This window comes from Citrus sinensis, chromosome 1 (genome assembly GCF_022201045.2).
Source record: "Citrus sinensis cultivar Valencia sweet orange chromosome 1, DVS_A1.0, whole genome shotgun sequence".
Taxonomy (NCBI): Eukaryota; Viridiplantae; Streptophyta; class Magnoliopsida; order Sapindales; family Rutaceae; genus Citrus; species Citrus sinensis.
The window spans coordinates 24728732-24749266 of NC_068556.1; the positions used below are offsets into that span (position 1 = coordinate 24728732).

Genomic DNA, 20535 nt, shown 5'->3' on the forward strand with positions numbered 1-20535 from the left:
ACACACACACACACACACACACACACACACACGATACCCGTTCGTAAAGTATAACAATTCATTCCTACTACCTCCAGTGGCTCTTTCTTAGCTAGCTGCGTAATGAAAGGAGATACAGTGAAAAATTCACCCCGGAAATTCCACTTATGTTTTGCATTTCCCAACAAAATAAACTACAACGAGCGATTACAGATACCAGTTTATACAGAAATAGATACATATTAGACAAATTGTCACTGTAAACAAAAGAATGACTAAATGAAACACTTCAAATCTTTTCTACAAGTGACAATGTACGACTACAACTTTTTTGTTGGTGCTTGTAGCAGCCACGCTCAAATCCAATCGAGATGCTACTTGGCATTTCAAAATACTCCATCTAGCCATCAATTAAGTCTCAAGGACAGCTGATGTGAGCCACATTTCGGTGATGGCAATAATTAAATCCATTGGACATGGAATAAATGCCTGGTACTCTGTTGCTTCTGCTTCTCTATTTCATCTTCTTCCAAATGGGAAAAAACAATTGTTGAAAGTTTTTGGCTGTAAATTTCCACTCTCGCAAAAGGAATCACGCGCAATGTCCAAGTTGTTATTGCTGATCTTCAACTTTCAAAGAGACCAGTTCGCTTTCTTGCTGTTGATTTCGGACCTTGGAACTGTTAGGAAGCCATTTTCGGAACCTGTCTGGCCAGAACCTTCAGAAGAAAATGCAGCAGCAAAAGAGTTCAGACAGAATGGGTGCATTTCAAATGTGAAAATCATGGATAGTAATGAAGAGCAATAAGCAACCAGAAAAAAAAAAAAAAAAAGATTCTTCCGCTAATAAATCCTTTTTCCATCCTCTATTCAAAATCTAAAATAAAAAATCACAGGATAAATAATGATGGGTTGCAATCTGATACCAAATTCCTAGGTTTTTCAATCCAGCAGTTGGAAAACTGCTGAATTTATGAAAGAAGATAAAAGCATCAACACATTGCCCCACCAACTTGGCCAGTCAACATTATTTCAACAAAAAGTAGCAAATTGTCTATTTGTTTATGGGGACTCCTAAGTTGTCAAAGATCCCTCATATACTGCCTGAAAGTGCACTTCCCACCTAAAAGTGGAGAAAGAATATGGTAGCAAGCACAAAAAGAAAGGAAACATATAGAAGCCAAACACCACTAGGTGAAGATAAGAACCAAATCCTTTGTCTCCATTCTTTTTCCACTTTACTCTCTTATTTTTATTTTTAATATTTTTTCCCTCTTCATGATTGGTTGGTTGAACAGGGTGCAAAGGGGAACAAAATCCAACATTTTTAATAACTACAAACTGTACTAATAAGATTTGAAATACACTTCAAAGCCCTAACAAGCTACAGTTGGTGCACATGTCTACAAATAGGTGGCTATAATAATGAATTAGTGCGGCCTAGAAAGGTTATTTAGGCAATGACAAATACTAGCCGATCACTTAGAACTTCATGAGAAATGATTAGGTGGAAGGAAAAAGGATGTAAGACTTACAGATCCAATCTTTCATGGATTGCCCGCCGCACCGAAGAGTTCAGGCCGTATGCAATCGAGTTAAACAAGCCCTAAACAAATAATTGATGGGAGTCAAATCATTTCATGAAAAAAATATATATATATATATATAGTAAAATCAAACCATGAAATTGCATCAAAATCAGTCTCGTTCAAAGGATTAATATACCAAACATACACATCATAATGGGCATACTTCGTTAAAACATTAATGTCCCAGGATCCATAGGTTCCTTAGCAACTTCTCAAATGAGTGAAACAAAAACACTTTTCCTACTAGCATTGTAATGTATGTCTATATGAAAGTATGTATGATGTATGATCAACTTCATAATAACACAAAACTGCAAATCTAAATAAAAGCACCATAAGAACTTTCAGTTACACACAAATTTCAGTGAAAGAAAGACCAAAGAAAAAGAGAACAAATATATGGTCATTGCAGTTTACCATGAGGGCAGCTGTCCCAACATCAAGGAATGTGAGCCAAAATATTTTATGGCCAGGCTCAATAAAATCATGAATGCGGTTGATTGTGCCAAAAGCCCAAGATCCTATTAAAATGAGTGGATAGTACCCCCATCTGTTCAAAGCCTATGAAACCAAATAGAAAAGGAAAATTATGTATACAAATTAAGAGTACTATCACTAAAAACTAGTTTCATGACCACATGCATACCTTCATGTCAAATTGATATGCCCGGTCTGACATGCCAACTGCCACCTGAAATATCCAAAAAAATTGCAGAAGTGTGTCCTCAGTGAAATAAGAAAATTCCCACGTAATTATCCAAAAAAATGAAAACGAGTAGGAGAGGAAGAGAATGTCCAAGTACTCACACGTGTTGCATTGTTCAACATCCGTATCACTTGAAAGTATGTAAAACCATTGTAAAGAATTGCACCCCAGAGTGGTGCATAAAAGGTTATAAAGTGAACTGCCTGCATAAGTGTATGGAAATTGTCAGTCTAAAGACTAGAAAGCAAAAGCAAGCCAATCACCACAGAAATAAAAAAAACACAATGTAAAATAGAACCTATCCTTGCTCAAACCTGTAAGGGGTGCAAGTCAAAGTAACTTATTAATTTATCTGCCTCATCCATACTAATTAAAAGCAAGTTCCATAACCTTTCCACGTGTATATATATATAGACACAACACACAAAAACAGAAAACCTGCAACCAGAAACTGCACATGTACTCGCCTTTCCAGTGCGGCCCGTTTGAGTCCAACACCACACACCTAAATGTCTATGGTCGTTGCCAAAAGAGCGAACGACCGTTACAACGAGAGAAGTTCCTGGAAGAAGTAAATAAAAGGTCAAATCAACAGGCAACAGATGTTGAACAGATAAGAGAAGAAACAAGTTATGTTTATTATTATATATAATCATTACCCCAAACGTACAAGTGAAACATGGCCTCCAAATCTTCAACATCAGTTTTATGCTGGACAACGGTACGATGAAGAGTAAAAGCAATGGTAGTGGTCCATAGAAAAGAGGCCACACAAAAGAAATGAGTGCTGTAACCCTGAGCTGAACAAAAGAATCCTTTGGACGGATCCCTACATGATCGCCAACAAACATTTACAGACATTTCAACTTCACATCAAATTGAACCAATCAATCACAGGTTTAATTTCAACAAGAAACATACCCTACTATACTGAAGAAACTGCATAGCATGTCCTGCAATCCAATAAAGAAAGGCAAAAAAGAAGAAGGCACCAAGTCAAAATAATAATATCACAAAAGGAAGCAAAGTCAGAGCTTCAGTAGTGAATCTAGAAATAATGAGGCAAAAATTAGTGAGATCTAAAGTAAAGTAAAGAATGTGAGGAAGTGAGAGAGAGTTGGTTACGGAGAGGGCGAGGAAGAAGACGAGTTTGAAGGAGAATTTGCGGAGCTCTTTGAAGAGGCAGTAGCAGAGGACGATGAATCCGGAGCCGACGAAGGAGAGACTAGAAGCGCCGGTGTTGAGTGCTGTCAGAATCCGGCGATCGTGAGCCGTAAGACTTCCAGCAACTGCGGCAGCCGCCATTGTTTTGTCTCCGATTTCACCTGATTACTGCCTGCCCTCTTTTCTTGTGCTGGAATAATAATAATAATAATAACTTTGAAGAACAACAAGTACTCTAATAATTAATTAATTAAAAATACGGCCTTAACATAAAATTAAAAGATCTTAGACTCTCGTAAGCACGAATTATTTCGTCGTTTTGGGCTCGTGGCGGTTGTCGTGGTGGGTTCCAATCCAACTTCCAAATCAAATGTAAAAGCAAACAGTAAACAGGCCGTTTCTTTTGTTGTTACTTTCGTATTGGTCGATGTCTGTGTTTTGTATTATTTTGATCGTATTCGTTAATTAATAATTAACAATTAATTGGTGCTACTCATGTTACTTCCGGACCTATCATACATTCATATGTCATAATCATATGGAATAATATTTTGAATCTTCTTCAATGACAAAACAGAGTGAAACTATTTTTGCCATTTCACTCACACTTGTTCACTTAATAGACATCTTTAGAGTTTAGTCATTGTACGATATAAAAGTCGAGTCAGCAATGTCTTACAATAATCACATCATATTCAGCCATCATCATCATCATCCTCATTGCAATCACTAAGAACAAAGTTTAGATTACAGCGCAAATTTGCTCTTAATTGTCGATGACGCCGGAGACAGACCCATCATTACGCTCTGAACAGTAGTATGAATATGAATCATGAGCAAGTGTCTGCAAGGATAACAACAACATCCGAGTCAGCTCAATTCAAATGCCAGAGCAATGAACAATGTCACGAATTCAACTACCTGTTCCTGTGAGCGGAAATACATGAACGGTGTATAATGCAGAAAATTTGATACCCTGGACGTGTATATATCCGCATACCTGAAATTTGAAGGATTAATTAAGATCACCATCCATAGCAGGAGAACAGTACAGTTGAAGTAAACTAGAAATTTGTTGCACCCATGATTTGAATCCTGTATAATGAAAACCGGGCATAATTTTATGGAGGCAAAGCTGCATACTTCTCAATCTGTCTCATCAAGTGGCTCTTATCCCAAAGACCCGCGCGCGAAAGAAAGCCCCACCTTGTGTGTAATAAAAGTATAGCAGGTCAAGTCCATGTTCAAATGATTCAACAGACCACAAACTTGAGTACCTGAGGTGACTTATTTCCACACGGGTAAAGTATTCACCGTTTTTACCTTTTATTGAAGAGCTCTCCATCTGATTCTAGCATTGGAGCAATCTTCTGGTCTAGTCTTTGCATAACAACAAGTAGCTTTTGCATACTTTCAGTAAGTTCTTGATCGTCCATGTTAGTTGCAGCAAGGGTCTGAAAGTTTTCAGAAAAAGGAGATCATGAGGACTCAACCTCTGATACTACAAGAGACAAATATATAGAGAATAGAGCTCACTTGAGCAGGATGCCCTCTATTTCTCCTTTGCAAAGAGAGCCGAAGTTGGTTAAAGAGATCTCCTACAACTTCCTTCTGATTTATAAGCTCTACTAGCCTAGCTCGTTGACCGCGACTGTTAATCAATGCATTATACTGCAGTTCCAAAATTTCATAGCACATAAAAGAGACCTGATCAGCATTCTATCAGCTGAAAATGCCATGAAACTCAGACAAATTGCACCTCTCCTAAATTACAATAACGACTAACAATAAAGTAAAATATCTAATAACATTCAGCATTATCTGCACCCAAAAAAGCTTTTTATTCAAGTTTAAAATTTTAGTAGTTTTAGTGGTCAATGTACTACTAAATCTTTCAAAAAATTTTTTGGGGGGGGGGGGGGTTGGGACTGAACTTTTTGTGGAATACACACACACACACACACGATGATAACATTTCACCCTAGAATTACATCTCAGCAAGCAAAGTGAAAATAGAATATTCAAACCTCTTCTTCTAATTCTCGACAAATCAGTGCTGTTCGCCACCGTAGATGAACCTTCGATTGACTTACATCAGTATAGATATGATCACCAACATACAATATTTCATCTCCATGGATATTTAGAGAATTCTCAATCATCTGAGCACTTCCACCAGAGTACAAGCCTCCTGGAAATTAAAGAAAGATAAAAAATTAAAAAAAATGAACATAAAGACTGTTGAATGTAGAACACACTCAGAAAAGAAAACTAGGCAGTCTAAATGTTTGACTTTATTCATTGGAAATCTAGGAGATGTACTGGACTGATTGAACAAAACAAGGACAAGCATAGATTACCTGTACGAGCCTTGAAACATGGACGCATTAGACCTTCACCCGTCACCACCTCGTACAATGGATGTGACATTTGAAAGAATTCAGGCTTTCTTGCTGACACTATTACCTATATCAACGAGGCATTAGTAATTCCAATATTTCATCAATGGCTAAGTGATGTTCCACTGTTTGCAACAAACAAAAATAAAATAGCTATTCAATGACAAAGGAAGATCTGTTGGAGTACAACAAGAATCTCGACTAAAACAGCTATGCAATGATGCAAGAAACACTTTCAGGATATAATAACACTTTCAACTTGTAGCTCAATATAAAGAACAGGTGGTTCCAAGCATCTTCCATGCCATAAAAGACATGATAATAACGAGATTTAATTTTGCTTCCCAAAAGAAGATAGTCAGAAAGTGAGAATATTTGAACAAAAGTAGAGGTATCAATCCAGCCGGGGCTCAATAGATAACAACAAGTCCATATGGGATATAGTTGAACTACTTAAAGGTTAATACCCACCATGTTGAATAGATCACGCCAGCCCATATCATTTGGCAAGAATCTGTTAAAGGAATGCTGCATCATTTTGTCTGTGTAATGATAATCTGAGTTTGTAATGAGAAGAAGCTTTTTACCAGCCTGAGGCACAAAGATATTCAAGTAAGAAACAAAAAGTAAAATGACTCCCCTTTTTATAAAAAAAATAAAAAATAAAATAATAATAACAACAATGGGGAAATACCTCCTTTTGATCCAAAAGCGCTAAAGGTAATTCTGGATCAGGTTCCACAAAAAGTTCAGGCTTAGACATTATTTCACTCTGTATATATGCCACCACTCAGAAGGTACTTGTGGACCAAAATAATCAACACTAATATAATTTTCCCCAAATTTATTTACCTTAAGCTGACCTTCCACATGTGCCCTAAAAAGAGCCTTTCCAACAGCCTGAAAAGCCATGTTGACAGTTAAAAGAGGAAAAATAGAACAAATACCGTTTTTCTATTATATCAAATATTTTACAACATATTGCCTTATAAAGTCCTTTATAATCAAGGGGACCAAGTTCGGGTCCAATAGCTCCTTCATCCAATCTGTTGACCATCTGCAAGTTTATCAATATTAACAAAGATTGACAAAAACATCAGAGCAAACTATGGAATGTCAAAAACATTCAAGTATTAAGTTATAGCTCCTCAATCTACCTGCATATATGCCACAGCTTCCGAAACAGAGAACAGTGTATTGAGAAACTCCCATCGACTCTCCTTTCGCAAATCCACCAACTCTCTCCCATACATCTCACTTCCTTGCAAAGAAAGTTAAGCAGCACTATAGAAAATATAATACCGGTTTGACACAGAAAAAGGATAAATTCTGAGACATCAAGACAATGTAAGCAATGGATCAAAGACAGTATGGGGGAGTTATCTTAGTCAAAGAACAAGCATGTAGGCACCTATACATGCCATAGAATGACAAATGGGCAGTAAAAGAGGCCAAGGTATATGTATCCTTTTAGGGCAAGTGGTGGGTAGCAATAAAAAGTATCCTTGTACTTCCATGTAGACTGTATGAAAATACAACAATCTAATTCCCATGTCCCATAAATCAAATGTGTAACCCGGATTCCTTCCATATGATTTTTAATAAATAAATGACGAGGTTTGAAGCATACCTGACAGCTCGATTAGACAACATTGTTGTGCCGTGCATGGCCCTCTTTACATAACCAAATCGATCAGCCTTAACCAAGTTGCCCTTCTCCTTATCGATAACAAGGCCTCTAATAACCTAATTACAAATAGCAAAGAACAGCGTTCTTAGAACCAAGAAAGGAAGAAAAACAGATTTCTCACAATATAAGCTCTTCAATACTTGTTAAAATAAAGACCGAACCAGATCAGGATCAAAAGCAAGTCCTTCAACAGGGAAACCCATATTACGTAGATTGACCATACAGTAATCATATGCACGACCTTCCCAGGCCTGGAAAGATATAAACTAATGTCAAACCATCTCAAACGAACAATTAAGTTCAAATGCAAGCAATTATATCATTAATAGGTTTGAGATTACACAAGGGAAGAAAGAAAAGAGAAATCCACGAACCTATGCATGGTGCAACACATAGAGCATCAACATTCACTAAACAAGTCTATTACGCAACAATAAAGCCAAAAATAAACAGAATTGAACTCTGAATAAAGAGAATAGAAAAAGAGATTCACCATCACGTTATAATGCATCAAAGTGTAGTCCATGTCATATCCAATGGCACTAATAGAACGGAGATTCAATGTGCGGCTACAAAAGATGCCACGAGGTGAGTTTCTAGCGGAAGAAGGACTCTGCATATTAGCAGCATATATTAATCATATCAATCATATGATAAGATACATTAAAGAAGTGTAAAAAATAGAAAATTTAATTGTTCCAATAAAAAAGAATAACAAAGCTGGAATAACAGAGAAATAGACAATAAATAACAGAATAAAAAGATGTACATTACCGGAATACCAAAGTCATTAAGCAAATGATCAGCTTCTTGAGCCTCCATCCGGGCAACTTCTTCAATAGGACCATCTAAAGCTGCTTCACCATCAATGCCTAAAGAATAAATAAATAAAAGAATACAAGAAGCAATTTAATTATTTAATACTAGGAAGTAACTAACTAAGTAAAGGTAGAGGAAGAAAGTGTGGAAAAAGGAAAGGGAAAGTAAAAAACGAAAAGATACCAAAAGGCTGAAGACGGTCGAAATTGAGATTGAAGTCGCCTTTGGTGCTTTCACCCAAGTAATCAACATCATACTCACTGGATGACGTAACTGAAAACACATCATCCCCTACATTCTTATTAGCAGCAGCATGAGCATCCACACTGCTGCTGCTGCTGCTGCAACGAAGACAGTTGAAACTGAAGGAGCTAAATGGGACTCTGCTGGTGCTGGTGCTGGTGCTGGTGTTAAGCTGAACTGGGTATCTGAAGAAACAGTGGATGCTTGCCATTGAAAGTTTGCCGATGAAACTGTTTCTTCTCTTTCGCTTTGGAGTAGGATAAAAAAAAAGTTCTAATTTATTGTTTATCAAACATCTGTACCTTTTAAACCATAATTACCAACCTCAGTAAGAAATAGAACATTAGGATTAGCAGTTAGTTTTGGTCTTGGTCTAATTTCAATGGCATCTTGTCTTTCCTTTCTTGTCGGCAACGAAACAGAATATTACATACATTGTTAAGATTTGGGGCAACATTACGAATAGGGTTGGCAATGAGACGGGAGAGGATGAGATTTATCAATCTCAGTCCCATTTCATATATATAAATGAGATGAAAAAATATTTTAATTTTGTTTTTATATTTTTTTGAGATAAAAATATGTCTCAATCTTATTTTAAAAGAGATGTGATCTTGCGGAATCTCATTCCAATTAAAAAAAATTTTATTCTTAATCGGTAATGAGACGAGATGGGACAGAATTTATCAATTTTACTCTCGTCCCGCATATATAATTGGGATAAAAAAATATCTCAATTTCATCCTTAAATTTTTTTATAAAATAAAAATATATCTCAATTATGTCCCAAATAAGATAAAATCCTATAAAATCCTATCCCATCGAAAAAAATTATCATCCCTAATTACGAGCCAATGCTATAAGATATTTTTATCATATGAAATTCGGCACTGTGCCTTTGACCAGTAATGAGCCCACATCAACGCCTGCCCATTGGTTGTTGGGCTTTTCATGGAGGCCCAAAGAGTTAGGAGGAGAACTTTTAACACCCTTTTATTATACTTACAAAACCCCTTTTCTTCCGCAAGAGGGTCAAACTCTTGTTGGCAGATGTAGGCAGTTAGGATTGGAATGATTGTACCAGATCATATCGGGGTTTGATGAATTGTTAGCTGAGCATTGGCGTTGGATTCCAGAAGAGTGCTAAACGAGGACAAGTGTTCAAAGAAGACTTGTCATGAACAACCTTGAACATAATGTCATGTGTCTTTATGCATGAATTTTATAGACACTTGTCACTAAGACAATGCCACGTGTCATGATGGCACCTCCACCTCATGGATCAAATTGTCTATATAAAGACTAAGACTCCCCATTTGAAGGTAAGAGAAAAAAAGGTAAGGAAATATTATCCTTCTCTCTCTAAATTCTCTCTCTACAATCAAAATTAAAAGGTTGACTTGAGCATCGAAGGGTTATTGCCGGCAACCTCGGTACCCCGACACCCTTTGATAATTGTTTCTTTTTGCAGAACAATTAACGACAATGAGACACGTAATTTGAGACACTCACCTCAAGGAAAAAAGTAAGCCACAAAACTCAATTTAAAAGAAAGTCCAAAGCACAAATCAATCACTATACATAAAACAAAAAATTGCATCAATAACTATTATTAAAATAAATAATAATAAAATTCTTATCATTATTATTGTTCTTATTGTTGTTGTTGTTGTTGTTATTATTTAACAATAATTAATAATAATAGGAATAATTACAATTATTATTATTATTATAAATAATAACAATGATCAATTAAGATCAATTTAATAACTAACAACATTTCATTATAATTCTAAGATAAAGTAAACACATCAACGACAGTATAATTCGTTGTTATTTCGATCCCTACACTTAAAGTGAATAATTTATTTTGATTCTCATTTTTCATTCTGATTCTAACCCTATTCCGATTCTAGTCCATTTCGACTTTGATTCATTTTGATTACCGATTGGTAAATGCCCTATAAATATTTTTATTAGAAACAGAAAATTAAGTCTTCATTTTGTTTCAGCAACGAGAAAACCGAAAAAAAAAAAGAGTAAACAAGGGTTTATTGAAGAAAGAGTACTTTTAGTATTAAAATAAGCAAAAGAGGCTTCATAAGAATTTTAGAAGGGTGTTAGAAGTTCTACTAATTGGCTGTTGCTTATACTGCTAATGGTAATTAGAGAACTTGGATTAGAATTATTGAAAAATAGTTTTAGTCTCTTTCAAGTCAATTTGGATTGGTTTTGTTGTTTGGACCATGCAAATTTTTGCTGGCAAGCTAAGCTCGAGACCCTAGTCGTCGTCTATATATTCTTCTTGTTCTTGTCTGTCGATGAATGAATAAATACGTCAAATAAATCTGACCACCACCATCCTCGTACAAACCACAAGTTTCGAAGACTTCCTCGAGAGTCGAGAGCTTTCGAAATGGTATGCATGTTAAGTTTAAAATTTTGACTTAAAAAGTGACTCAATTTTTTGTTTATTAGATTCACTCAATTCGACCATAGATAGGTAGACACATAAATGCTACTTTATAACTTTAAATTCTTATCCTTAATTTAATTTTATGTCATAGTAGCATTACTCTTCTTATATAAATGTGTTCGTGTTCTTTTCTGTTGTACGTACGGAAGTTTGAAGCTCGCTGAGGGAAGAAGTTTGAAGCTCGCTGAGGGAAGACGAAATGGTCACCTGCAGAACTGTATAACTATCTAATTAAGTACCCTCAGAATTAATTTAACTTAACCCAAGTGCTATCAGTGGAATGTGAAAACTACTATTAATTTATTATAGAATAGAGGGTAGATAAACATGACAGCTACTTGCTTATGTACGTAATTGCGTGGAAAAATCTCTTGTTCACGTAGTAAAAGACATAACAAACCTTGTTATCGTAAGATTTTTAGGATAAGATGCTTGGAATTTTATGATTACATCAAAGTATAATCCTAGAATTATACTTTTTCTGCTCATGGAAACTGCTTAAACAGCTGCATCAAACCAATATTTTTCTCTTGGCTCTGTCAACAATGGCTGATTGCAGTTTTCAAAAAACAAAATACAAACAAATGCGGTAGTCATATTTTTGCTTTCGAACGCTATTTATCAACTTATTATTGAACAAGAATGACTTAGGACCGACCTATCATCTTGTAACTACTTATTATATATATACTTCCAAATTAAACGAGAGCATATACTATATATATATATATTTAATTATCATATTGATATTGATATGAAAGTGAGTCTCTCCTTGGGCTTTGATCTCTCTCTCTCTCTCTCTCTCTCTCTCTCTCTCTCTCTCTCTATATATATATATATATATATTCACTCAGATCAGATAGGTAGCTTCCTCATAAAAACTCTCATGGTATAAATTAAAGTTGGTTCACAGTCTTATGTTCTTTCTCACTTGAATATTTAGAATATGTTTTAGTTTGCATTTGATTATGAAATTATCATCTAAATGCATGCAACTTGGTTATAATTGTGAAATATTACTTCGCTATTTTGAAGAAAAGTTACATATATACGTGGTGTTTATTTGATAGATTCAATTTTATGTTATGAATGTATATGCGCGTGTGTATATGTTTTAGATATTGTTATTATTATTATTATTATTATTATTATTATTATATGTGAATAAAATAGATGTAAAATTTTATAGGTTGTATTAGGTAATATTAGCTAGGGAAATTAAGGGTATTTTGAAATTAACTACTATTATTGGTATTATATCTCGCATATTCGTGTTGTCAAAATTTATGAAATTAGCTTAGGGTTCTCTTCAGAATTAATACGAAACCCTCATTACTTTCCAACAAAATAATTACATGATTATAGCTTACAAAAATAAAACCAATTACAATTAATGAACGCACTCTATTTTTGCTCTCTCTGCAGTGTTTCAGCTTTTCCAGGTCCCTGAAAGCAAGCGTGTACTGCAAGAAAATAATAAGAGTTGCATGCATGAACTATACATATTGGCAACATGGAGCACGACGACAACAATTTGGATACAAGCACAGGACAAGCTCCTGATCAATCAACAGGCAATTTTACCGATAAAAGATGTGATCATGAAAGAGGCATGAATATTAATATTATTACCGTGAATGGAAGAATACCATTTCACAAGTTGCTTTCTTTTGCTAACCTATTGGATAGTGTTTTAATGCTTGTTGGTACAATTGCCGCTACCGGAAATGGGCTCTGCGTGCCTTTTGTGGCTCTACTGTTTGGAGACTTGATGGATTCCATTGGCCAAAATGCAACCAAAACACTGGCGATTCATGGAGTTCTCAAGGTATATATAGATACAAAATATACATGGTGTGACATCCACATCACTAACTGAGGGTGCGTTTGGTTTTGCTTTTGCTTTTCAAGTGGCGGCTTTTCACTTTTGTTTTTAACTACTTTGTATATAGAAGAGATCGATAATTAATTAGTTTAACTGTCATATTAAATGATCATATATACCGGTCCAAGTCTAAGCACCAAACTCTTTAACAGCTTAACCTCATGTGATATATATTAAATTACTTAGTCAATTATATTAATTAATTGCATCTTCAGGTATCCAAGAAGTTTGTCTACTTAGCTCTCGGAGCTGGTGTTGCATCTTTTTTCCGTAAGTACATTCTCTCTCTCTCGTTGTAGATAGTAGAAACTCTTAATTTGGTATTGAAGTGCTGTGATTATTAAGCTGCATGTGCTGTACATATATATATATATATGTCACACATGATAGTTATAGAAATAATCAGCTGTACGTGCTGACAAAGTTAAGTTGCAGCCACTAAATTATTAACTCCAGCAGCACGACAAAAAGCTAAAATAAACAGAGCCTTAATTAGTTCTCTGCTCAACATTATGCATGCTGAAACCAAAATAAATGAATGAATCATTAATTGCGTACTTAATTTGCTATTTGGTAGAGGTGGCTTGTTGGATGATCACAGGAGAGAGACAGGCCGCAAGAATAAGAAGCTTTTACCTGGAAACCATATTGAGACAAGACATTGCATTCTTTGACAAGGAAATTAATACCGGAGAAGTTGTTGGGAGGATTTCAGGTGACACTCTTCTTATTCAAGATGCCATTGGTGAGAAGGTAATGTTGATACCATATACATTTGCAAAAGCAAGAGAATTTTTGTCATTAGTTAATTACTTTTACTCAATCATTTCACATGTGGAAGCTGCACGAATTTTTTGTTTTGATTTATGTTTTTGCAGGTTGGAAAGTTTATTCAGTTTGGAGCCTCATTCATTGGAGGCTTTCTTATAGCATTTTTCAAGGGGTGGCTTCTTACTCTTACTATGTTATCTTCAATTCCACCTCTTGTCATTGCTGGTGTTGTCATGATTAAGCTCGTAGGCAATCTTGCTTCCCAGAAACAAGCTGCGGATTCACTTGCAGCAACTGTTGTAGCGCAGACAATTGGCTCCATTAGAACTGTAAGCATAGCATGTAGGCATTGTGAATAACTTTATGCAAAATTTAATTGAATAATATGTTCGCATAATGCTAGCTTATTGTTCATATAGGTAGCATCATTTACAGGGGAGCAGCAAGCTAGTTCTATCTACAATAAATGTTTAGTTAAATCGTACAAATCTAGTGTACAAGAAGGTTTGGCTACTGGATTAGGCCTTGGTGCATCGGTATTTATAATCTTCAGTGCCTATGGACTTGGAGTGTGGTACGGCGCCAAATTGATTCTTGAAAAAGGATACTCAGGAGGGGATGTAATGAGTGTGATCTTTGGTGTGCTGATTGGCTCTATGTAAGTTATGCCTGCTGCATGCAACATCTATTTTTATGCTTTAAAATCGTATTAAGTTTTTTTAACATTTTATTTGGAAGTTCTAAAGGTCGCTGGGGCAGGCATCTCCATGCTTGAGTGCATTCGCTGCTGGACAAGCGGCAGCTTTTAAATTTTTTGAGGCTATCAATAGGAAGCCAGAGATTGATCTTTGTTGTGTGAATGGAAAGAAGTTGGATGATATTCGCGGTGATATTGAACTAAAGGATGTTAATTTCAGTTATCCAGCAAGACCTGATGAGCAAATATTGAACGGATTCTGTCTTTTAATACCAAATGGTACGATTGCTGCTCTGGTTGGGACGAGTGGAAGCGGAAAATCAACAGTGATCAGTTTGATACAGAGATTTTATGACCCACAGGCTGGCGAAGTTCTCATAGATGGTGTTAATCTCAAGGAGTTTCAGCTCAAATGGATCAGAGAGAAAATAGGCCTTGTCAGCCAGGAGCCTGTGTTGCTTTCATCAAGCATTCGAGATAATATTGCTTATGGTAAGACTGATGCAACCAAAGAAGAAATACAAGCTGCCGCGGAGGCTGCCAATGCTTCCCATTTCATAAAGAATCTACCTCAGGTTTAATTCTCCACTCATTCAGCTAATTAATTATCATTTCGGAGTTTAAAATCTTCCTTTTCTTATCACATTAGTTGATGTATGTACTTGATCAGGGACTAGATACAAATGTTGGTGAGCATGGAATTCAGCTATCTGGAGGTCAGAAGCAGAGAGTTGCAATAGCTAGAGCAATGATAAAAGATCCGAGAATCCTTCTTCTTGATGAAGCCACAAGTGCTCTTGATTCAGAATCTGGGAGAATGGTGCAAGAGGCATTGGACAGGGTTATGATCAACCGAACAACTGTCATTGTATCTCATCGCTTGAGTACAATAAGGAATGCGAATATAATAGCGGTCATTCAGCAGGGAAAGATTGTTGAAAAAGGTGAAATTGTACTTTGCTTGTTCTCAAAACATTATCTTTCCATGTTAACTTTGAGGCTACTTAAATTTCATTCCTATGATACACATATACATCACCATTTTCATTTCAGGTACACATTCTGAGCTACTGGAAAATCCATATGGAGCATATAACCGGCTCATAAGATTGCAAGAAACTTGCAAGGAGTCGGAAAAATCTGCCGTTAACAATTCAGACAGTGACAATCAACCTTTTGCAAGTCCCAAAATTACTACTCCTAAACAATCTGAAACAGAGTCTGATTTTCCAGCTTCAGAGAAAGCAAAAATGCCTCCGGATGTCTCACTTAGCCGCTTGGCCTATCTTAATAGCCCAGAGGTCCCTGCACTACTGCTAGGTGCTATAGCATCAATGACTAACGGCATAATAATACCAATTTTTGGGGTTATGCTTGCTGCTATGGTGAACACTTTAAATGAGCCAAAAGAAGAACTAATGAGGCATTCCAAACATTGGGCTTTGATGTTTGTGGCTCTTGGTGCGGCATCTCTGTTGACTTCCCCATTAAGCATGTACTGCTTTGCTGTGGCAGGTTGTAAGTTAATAAAGCGGATTAGGTCAATGTGCTTTGAAAAAGTGGTATACATGGAAGTAGGTTGGTTTGATGAAGCTGATCATTCCACTGGTGCAATTGGTGCAAGGCTTTCTTCAGATGCAGCTTTAGTGCGAAGTTTGGTTGGAGACACACTTTCTCTGCTTGTGCAGAATACTGCAACAGCAGTTGTAGGGTTGGTAATTGCTTTCAAAGCTTGCTGGCAATTGGCTCTTTTGGTCCTTGCTATCTTTCCTCTTCTGGGAATTACCGGGCATATCCAAATGAAGTCCATGAAAGGATTTAGTGCAAATGCTGAGGTTTTCTCTAACCTCCTTATGTTTCTTTATTAAGACAAATAATCTTTTTGTATTTTATCAACTAGATAATTTAAAATGGTTGCAGAACATGTATGAAGAGGCAAGTCAGGTTGCGAGTGATGCTGTTAGCTCTATCAGAACAGTAGCTTCTTTCTGTGCTGAAGAGAAGGTGATGAAATTGTATAAGAAGAAATGTGAAGGCCCTATAAAGGCTGGAATTAGGCAAGGATTGATGAGTGGGATCGGATTTGGACTATCCTTCTTCTTTTTCTTTATGGCATATGCAGTCACTTTTTACGTGGGTGCCAAGCTAGTTGATCATAAACAGGCAACATTCACTGAGGTTTTTCGCGTATGTCTTCATTTAAAGTACCTTTGTTTCTACAGTTGTTGATTAGATAGTTTGATTCCATTGGTTATTATTTGTCTAACTGCTAAATTTGCAGGTCTTTTTTGCTCTTAGTATGACAGCTATTGGTATTTCTCAAACAAGCTCCTTGGCTTCTGATGCCAGCAAAGCTAAGAGTTCTGCAGCTTCTGTGTTTGGGCTTATTGATCAGGTATCGAAAATAGACTCTAGTGAGTATACTGGAAGAACATTAGAAAATGTGATGGGTGAAGTCCAGTTTCTGCGTGTCAGTTTCAAGTATCCAACAAGGCCTCACATTGAAGTATTCCGTGATCTTTGCCTGACTATTCCTCCTGGAAAGGTAACATTGTAATTGCATCCTATGTGGAGTTATTTACTCTACTATTTACTAACAAGTTTGAATGTTAACAAGTTGTGTCGATATTTCACTTTCATATATATATATATATATATCAGACAATTGCTCTGGTTGGTGAAAGTGGAAGTGGGAAATCGACAGTGATCTCATTGTTGCAGAGATTCTATGACCCTAGTTCGGGTCACATTACTTTAGATGGAGTAGAAATCCAAAAGCTACAAGTCAAGTGGTTAAGGCAACAGATGGGTGTTGTGAGCCAAGAGCCTGTGTTATTCAGTGACACAATCAGAGCCAATATTGCGTACGGGAAGGAAGGAGCAACAGAAGCAGAGATTATAGCTGCAGCAGAAATGGCAAATGCACACGGCTTCATTAGTCGCTTACAAGAAGGGTATGATACATTAGTGGGAGAGAGAGGCGTCCAGTTATCGGGTGGACAGAAGCAACGGGTAGCAATTGCACGTGCTATAGTGAAAGAACCAAAAATTTTACTGCTAGACGAAGCTACAAGTGCACTTGACATTGAGTCTGAAAGAGTGGTTCAAGATGCATTAGATCAAGTTATGGTTGATCGAACTACATTGATAGTGGCTCATCGGCTATCCACTATTAAAAATTCACACTTGATTGCAGTTGTGAGTCAAGGAACGATAGTAGAGAAAGGAAGTCACGAGAGTTTAATCAGTACCAAGAATGGTATCTATACCTCCTTGATTGAACCACATACTACATGAAATATGCCTCTCCTGATCCTGAATGAACAAATTGCATGCCAGCTAGCCAGCCAGAAAGACCTTATGAGGAGTGTAGCTAATGCTAGGCTAGCATCCAATTAATCGATCCGATATATTCTTTTATTTCTGTGCCAAGTTGTATTGATAAAAATGAAGCGTCTGTGAAAAGTTCCAAACTATGTATGAATACATAATGAAGTGGGCTCTTGGCCAACAGGCTCACCACCACCAAGTTTCACGTTGGTGAGTAGCTAGTGCCATTTAGCATCCCAAATCTGTTATAACTTGATGTTGGTGGCGTGGGTGGTGCTAAACTGTAAATTCCCACTTAACATAACAATGAACCGGCTAATTTGAGTTGATTATATTGGAAATAGAAATTACAAGAGAGAGTTGATTCCATTGGATAGATTAGATATTAAAGAATTGAAGTCGCATTAACGCAACTTACAAATCAACCATCAGCTTCAGCTTCAGCCTTCAAAAAGGAACATCAATATTCAATCAATTCAATTCTTGGGTTATTCGTAAGTAAGACTCTTCTCTTCTCCTTCTTAATTTGTCCATTTTACCTAGGTTTCTTTTATTTTCAATTCAATGTTTCCAGTCTTTAATTATTAGTTCTAAGTGATAATAATTTGTTCCTTAAGGTCAAGGATGATCAATTTTTCATCATTACCCTGTTACGGATTATAATTTTCCCATCGAGCCTGTTATTGTTATGCAGACGAAGCCAGTTATAGATTACAACTCAACTAAATCTCCAGATTTACCACAATTTCTGCACCACCGTATGATTTAATAAACCGATTCCAAAGTAATTTTTGTATACAATCAAGCTCACTAAACGGTAAAAACAAAAACAATCTTTTTAGTTAAGTTTGTTTTGAAATATTACATAAATACGATCCTGTGAGCAGGATTCGATATTGGTTCAACCAGCACGTTCAACAGAGTTGAAAAATACATATATATTTTTTTATTCTCTCTTGAATTTAATGGAGTTAATGCAGTTTTATGTTTCTTTGTTCGTAGATGGGTTTCCCAATTCCATACGTGGGTTTTGTGATTCTCTTTGTACTCACCATATGAATGCAGTGATCATTTTCCAATCTCATATTAATAAATCATACTGTAGTTATTAAAAGATTGTTGTGTAGCACTGATTCTATATTCAACATCTGGCAAATTCATCTTTTATATATGTATTACAATCTGACGTTCCTATCTGCTTTTCAAGAGCTACCTGATGAGATTCTTTCCACAGTTGTGTCTTTGCTGCCAGTAAGAGAGGCTGTCAGGACAAATATTTGAGGTAGAGATTCATCTTTATTAATGTGCTTGAGGACAGTGATCACTTCAGAACCATATTTGCTTGTAGATTTGTATCGAACAGACAAATGCAAAGAATAAGTTTGTCGGACAAGCTGATCAGTTCAGGCTACAACGTTGCAGTGGATCTCGACCTATCAGAGTGGAATTTTTTCAGAATCTCTAATGTATTTATTTGAACGTTACGAATTCCATATGACACTTCTACACCCCCCCTGGAACTTCTTCTAGAAGCTCGATAAACTTTTCTTACTTGTTTATGCCCATTAAAGCTAAATGAGAAGAAAGCAACGTTTCTGTGGATTTAGACTTTATTTTTGGTCATCTCACCTGCTACTTATTATAATGCAAGAGAATATTAGAAAGCGCATTCTCTAGTAAGACAATCGGACAAGCAAAACTCATACGTACAAGTATTAAATGCATAATGGCAGCAAAGTTCAGCCTATTATTACCTAATTATATGAAAGAAAAATGAACTCTTGTTGATGGTAGGGAAAGCATATATAATTGGACACCATTCATGAAACAGAAACATACGAATATGATGGAGTAAATAATATATTATTCCCAGACATCGCCAGCTTCCAGCCTCTCTATGTTCTTTAATTAATAATATGCGCCATTCTGTGGCAGGTGCATATTCCATCCTCCAATGGTTGTACTATTCAATTTATGTACCAAGGACACATCCCAATATAAAATGCTTAAGGGTTAATTACATAATAATATATGAGCGCAAACAATAAAAAGCAGTTTTGAACAAAAGACAATTGTGATGCAGAAGATTGTTTTTGCTTCTGGCTTGGCTTGTTTCAGATTCTTTAGACTAAAATTGGTTTGGTTGCTTCTGAAAGAAACCTTGGACATGCTATTCTTTGGCTTTATATATATATATATTAGTGTGCCGGGCCTGCCGGCAGAAGAATTTGTTTCATTCTTTTAACTTCTTAGTATTTACAGCCATTCAGGTCATGGTCTTTCCTTTGCAAAAAAATATTTCCAGGACTTTTGGTATCGGAAGGGGAAGATTATATAGTAGAATAGTTGCCTGAGTGAATGTTTTCGTTTCGGACTAACACAGGGATGGTAGGTAAATGTAATTCAAGTGTCATGTTTCTGGACCACTATGTAACTGGAGAACCAGAGAATCTTTACAATGAAAGTATTCCGAGAAAAAGCCTAAAAAAAAGTTGTCCAATTTAGCTGCCCTCATTGCTTGCGCATGGCTCTTCCTATTCAAGTCTTGACAAATAATCAATATTTCATCTTGTCATAAATTAATATTACATTATTAGCTCTGTTCATTGCTCCATGCACTTCTAGAATTTCACTGAGATGACAATCGTACAATTTTTATTTAGTGTTCATTGTCAACCTAACACAATCCAAATGTATTATTTTAATCTATTTCTTTGTATATACATGCATGTAACGTTAACTACAAACATATATTTAGTACCAAGATATGTGACAAAGCATCAAGAT

The 20535-nt window shown here is 36.1% G+C and overlaps 2 protein-coding genes and 1 pseudogene across 6 annotated transcripts; 1 reads left to right on the forward strand and 2 right to left on the reverse strand.

The window, feature by feature from the left end:
- Positions 1–125: 125 nt before the first annotated feature.
- On the reverse strand, positions 126–3579 carry LOC127898577 (G-protein coupled receptor 1-like). Of its 2 annotated transcripts, none has more exons than XM_052443177.1 (9): positions 3400–3579; positions 3196–3227; positions 2934–3103; positions 2742–2836; positions 2376–2477; positions 2215–2259; positions 1986–2129; positions 1515–1585; positions 126–698 (listed from the first exon to the last, which is right to left on the reverse strand). In XM_052443177.1, the coding sequence occupies exons 1-9, from the start codon at positions 3577–3579 to the stop codon at positions 593–595; spliced, it is 945 nt and encodes a 314-aa protein (XP_052299137.1). In that variant the 3' UTR covers positions 126–592. The 2 variants fall into 2 exon arrangements, with proteins under 2 accessions (XP_052299137.1, XP_052299140.1); XM_052443180.1 differs by having other exon boundaries at positions 2376–2473; positions 2738–2836.
- Positions 3480–9071, reverse strand: LOC102610639 (uncharacterized). 4 transcript variants are annotated; one of them, XR_003067122.2, is made up of 18 exons: positions 8530–9071; positions 8302–8399; positions 8021–8140; positions 7689–7778; positions 7468–7583; positions 6995–7094; positions 6823–6894; positions 6690–6737; positions 6532–6609; positions 6309–6428; positions 5799–5904; positions 5466–5629; positions 4975–5109; positions 4762–4892; positions 4582–4644; positions 4360–4438; positions 4118–4282; positions 3480–3628 (listed from the first exon to the last, which is right to left on the reverse strand). XR_003067122.2 is itself a non-coding variant. In XM_006488657.3 (17 exons), exons 1-17 carry the CDS (start codon positions 8798–8800, stop codon positions 4205–4207), a joined length of 1869 nt encoding a protein of 622 aa, XP_006488720.1. In that variant the 5' UTR covers positions 8801–9070; the 3' UTR covers positions 4005–4204. The 4 variants fall into 4 exon arrangements, 3 of the variants coding, with proteins under 3 accessions (XP_006488720.1, XP_006488721.1, XP_024958364.1); XM_006488657.3 differs by lacking the exon at positions 3480–3628 and having other exon boundaries at positions 4005–4282; positions 8530–9070; XM_006488658.4 differs by lacking the exon at positions 3480–3628 and having other exon boundaries at positions 4005–4282; positions 8021–8096; positions 8530–8678.
- A 3507-nt stretch (positions 9072–12578) lies between these two features.
- LOC102610019 (ABC transporter B family member 11-like) lies at positions 12579–17865 on the forward strand (annotated as a pseudogene).
- Positions 17866–20535: the final 2670 nt, after the last annotated feature.

Bases quoted from the DNA above. Each gene is read 5' to 3' on its own strand.
- LOC127898577 (XM_052443177.1), bottom strand. From the start codon at position 3,579: ATGGCGGCTGCCGCAGTTGCTGGAAGTCTTACGGCTCACGATCGCCGG. The intron at 2,130-2,214 runs GTATGCATGTGG...TTGGTTTCATAG, and splicing joins CATATCAATTTGACATGAAG to GCTTTGAACAGATGGGGGTA. The intron at 699-1,514 runs GTAAGTCTTACA...TTTCTTCTGAAG, and splicing joins ATCCATGAAAGATTGGATCT to GTTCTGGCCAGACAGGTTCC.
- LOC102610639 (XM_006488657.3), bottom strand. From the start codon at position 8,800: ATGGCAAGCATCCACTGTTTCTTCAGATACCCAGTTCAGCTTAACACC. The intron at 8,400-8,529 runs GTATCTTTTCGT...TTTATTCTTTAG, and splicing joins CGACCGTCTTCAGCCTTTTG to GCATTGATGGTGAAGCAGCT. The intron at 4,645-4,761 runs GTAAAAACGGTG...ATTACACACAAG, and splicing joins GGAGAGCTCTTCAATAAAAG to GTGGGGCTTTCTTTCGCGCG.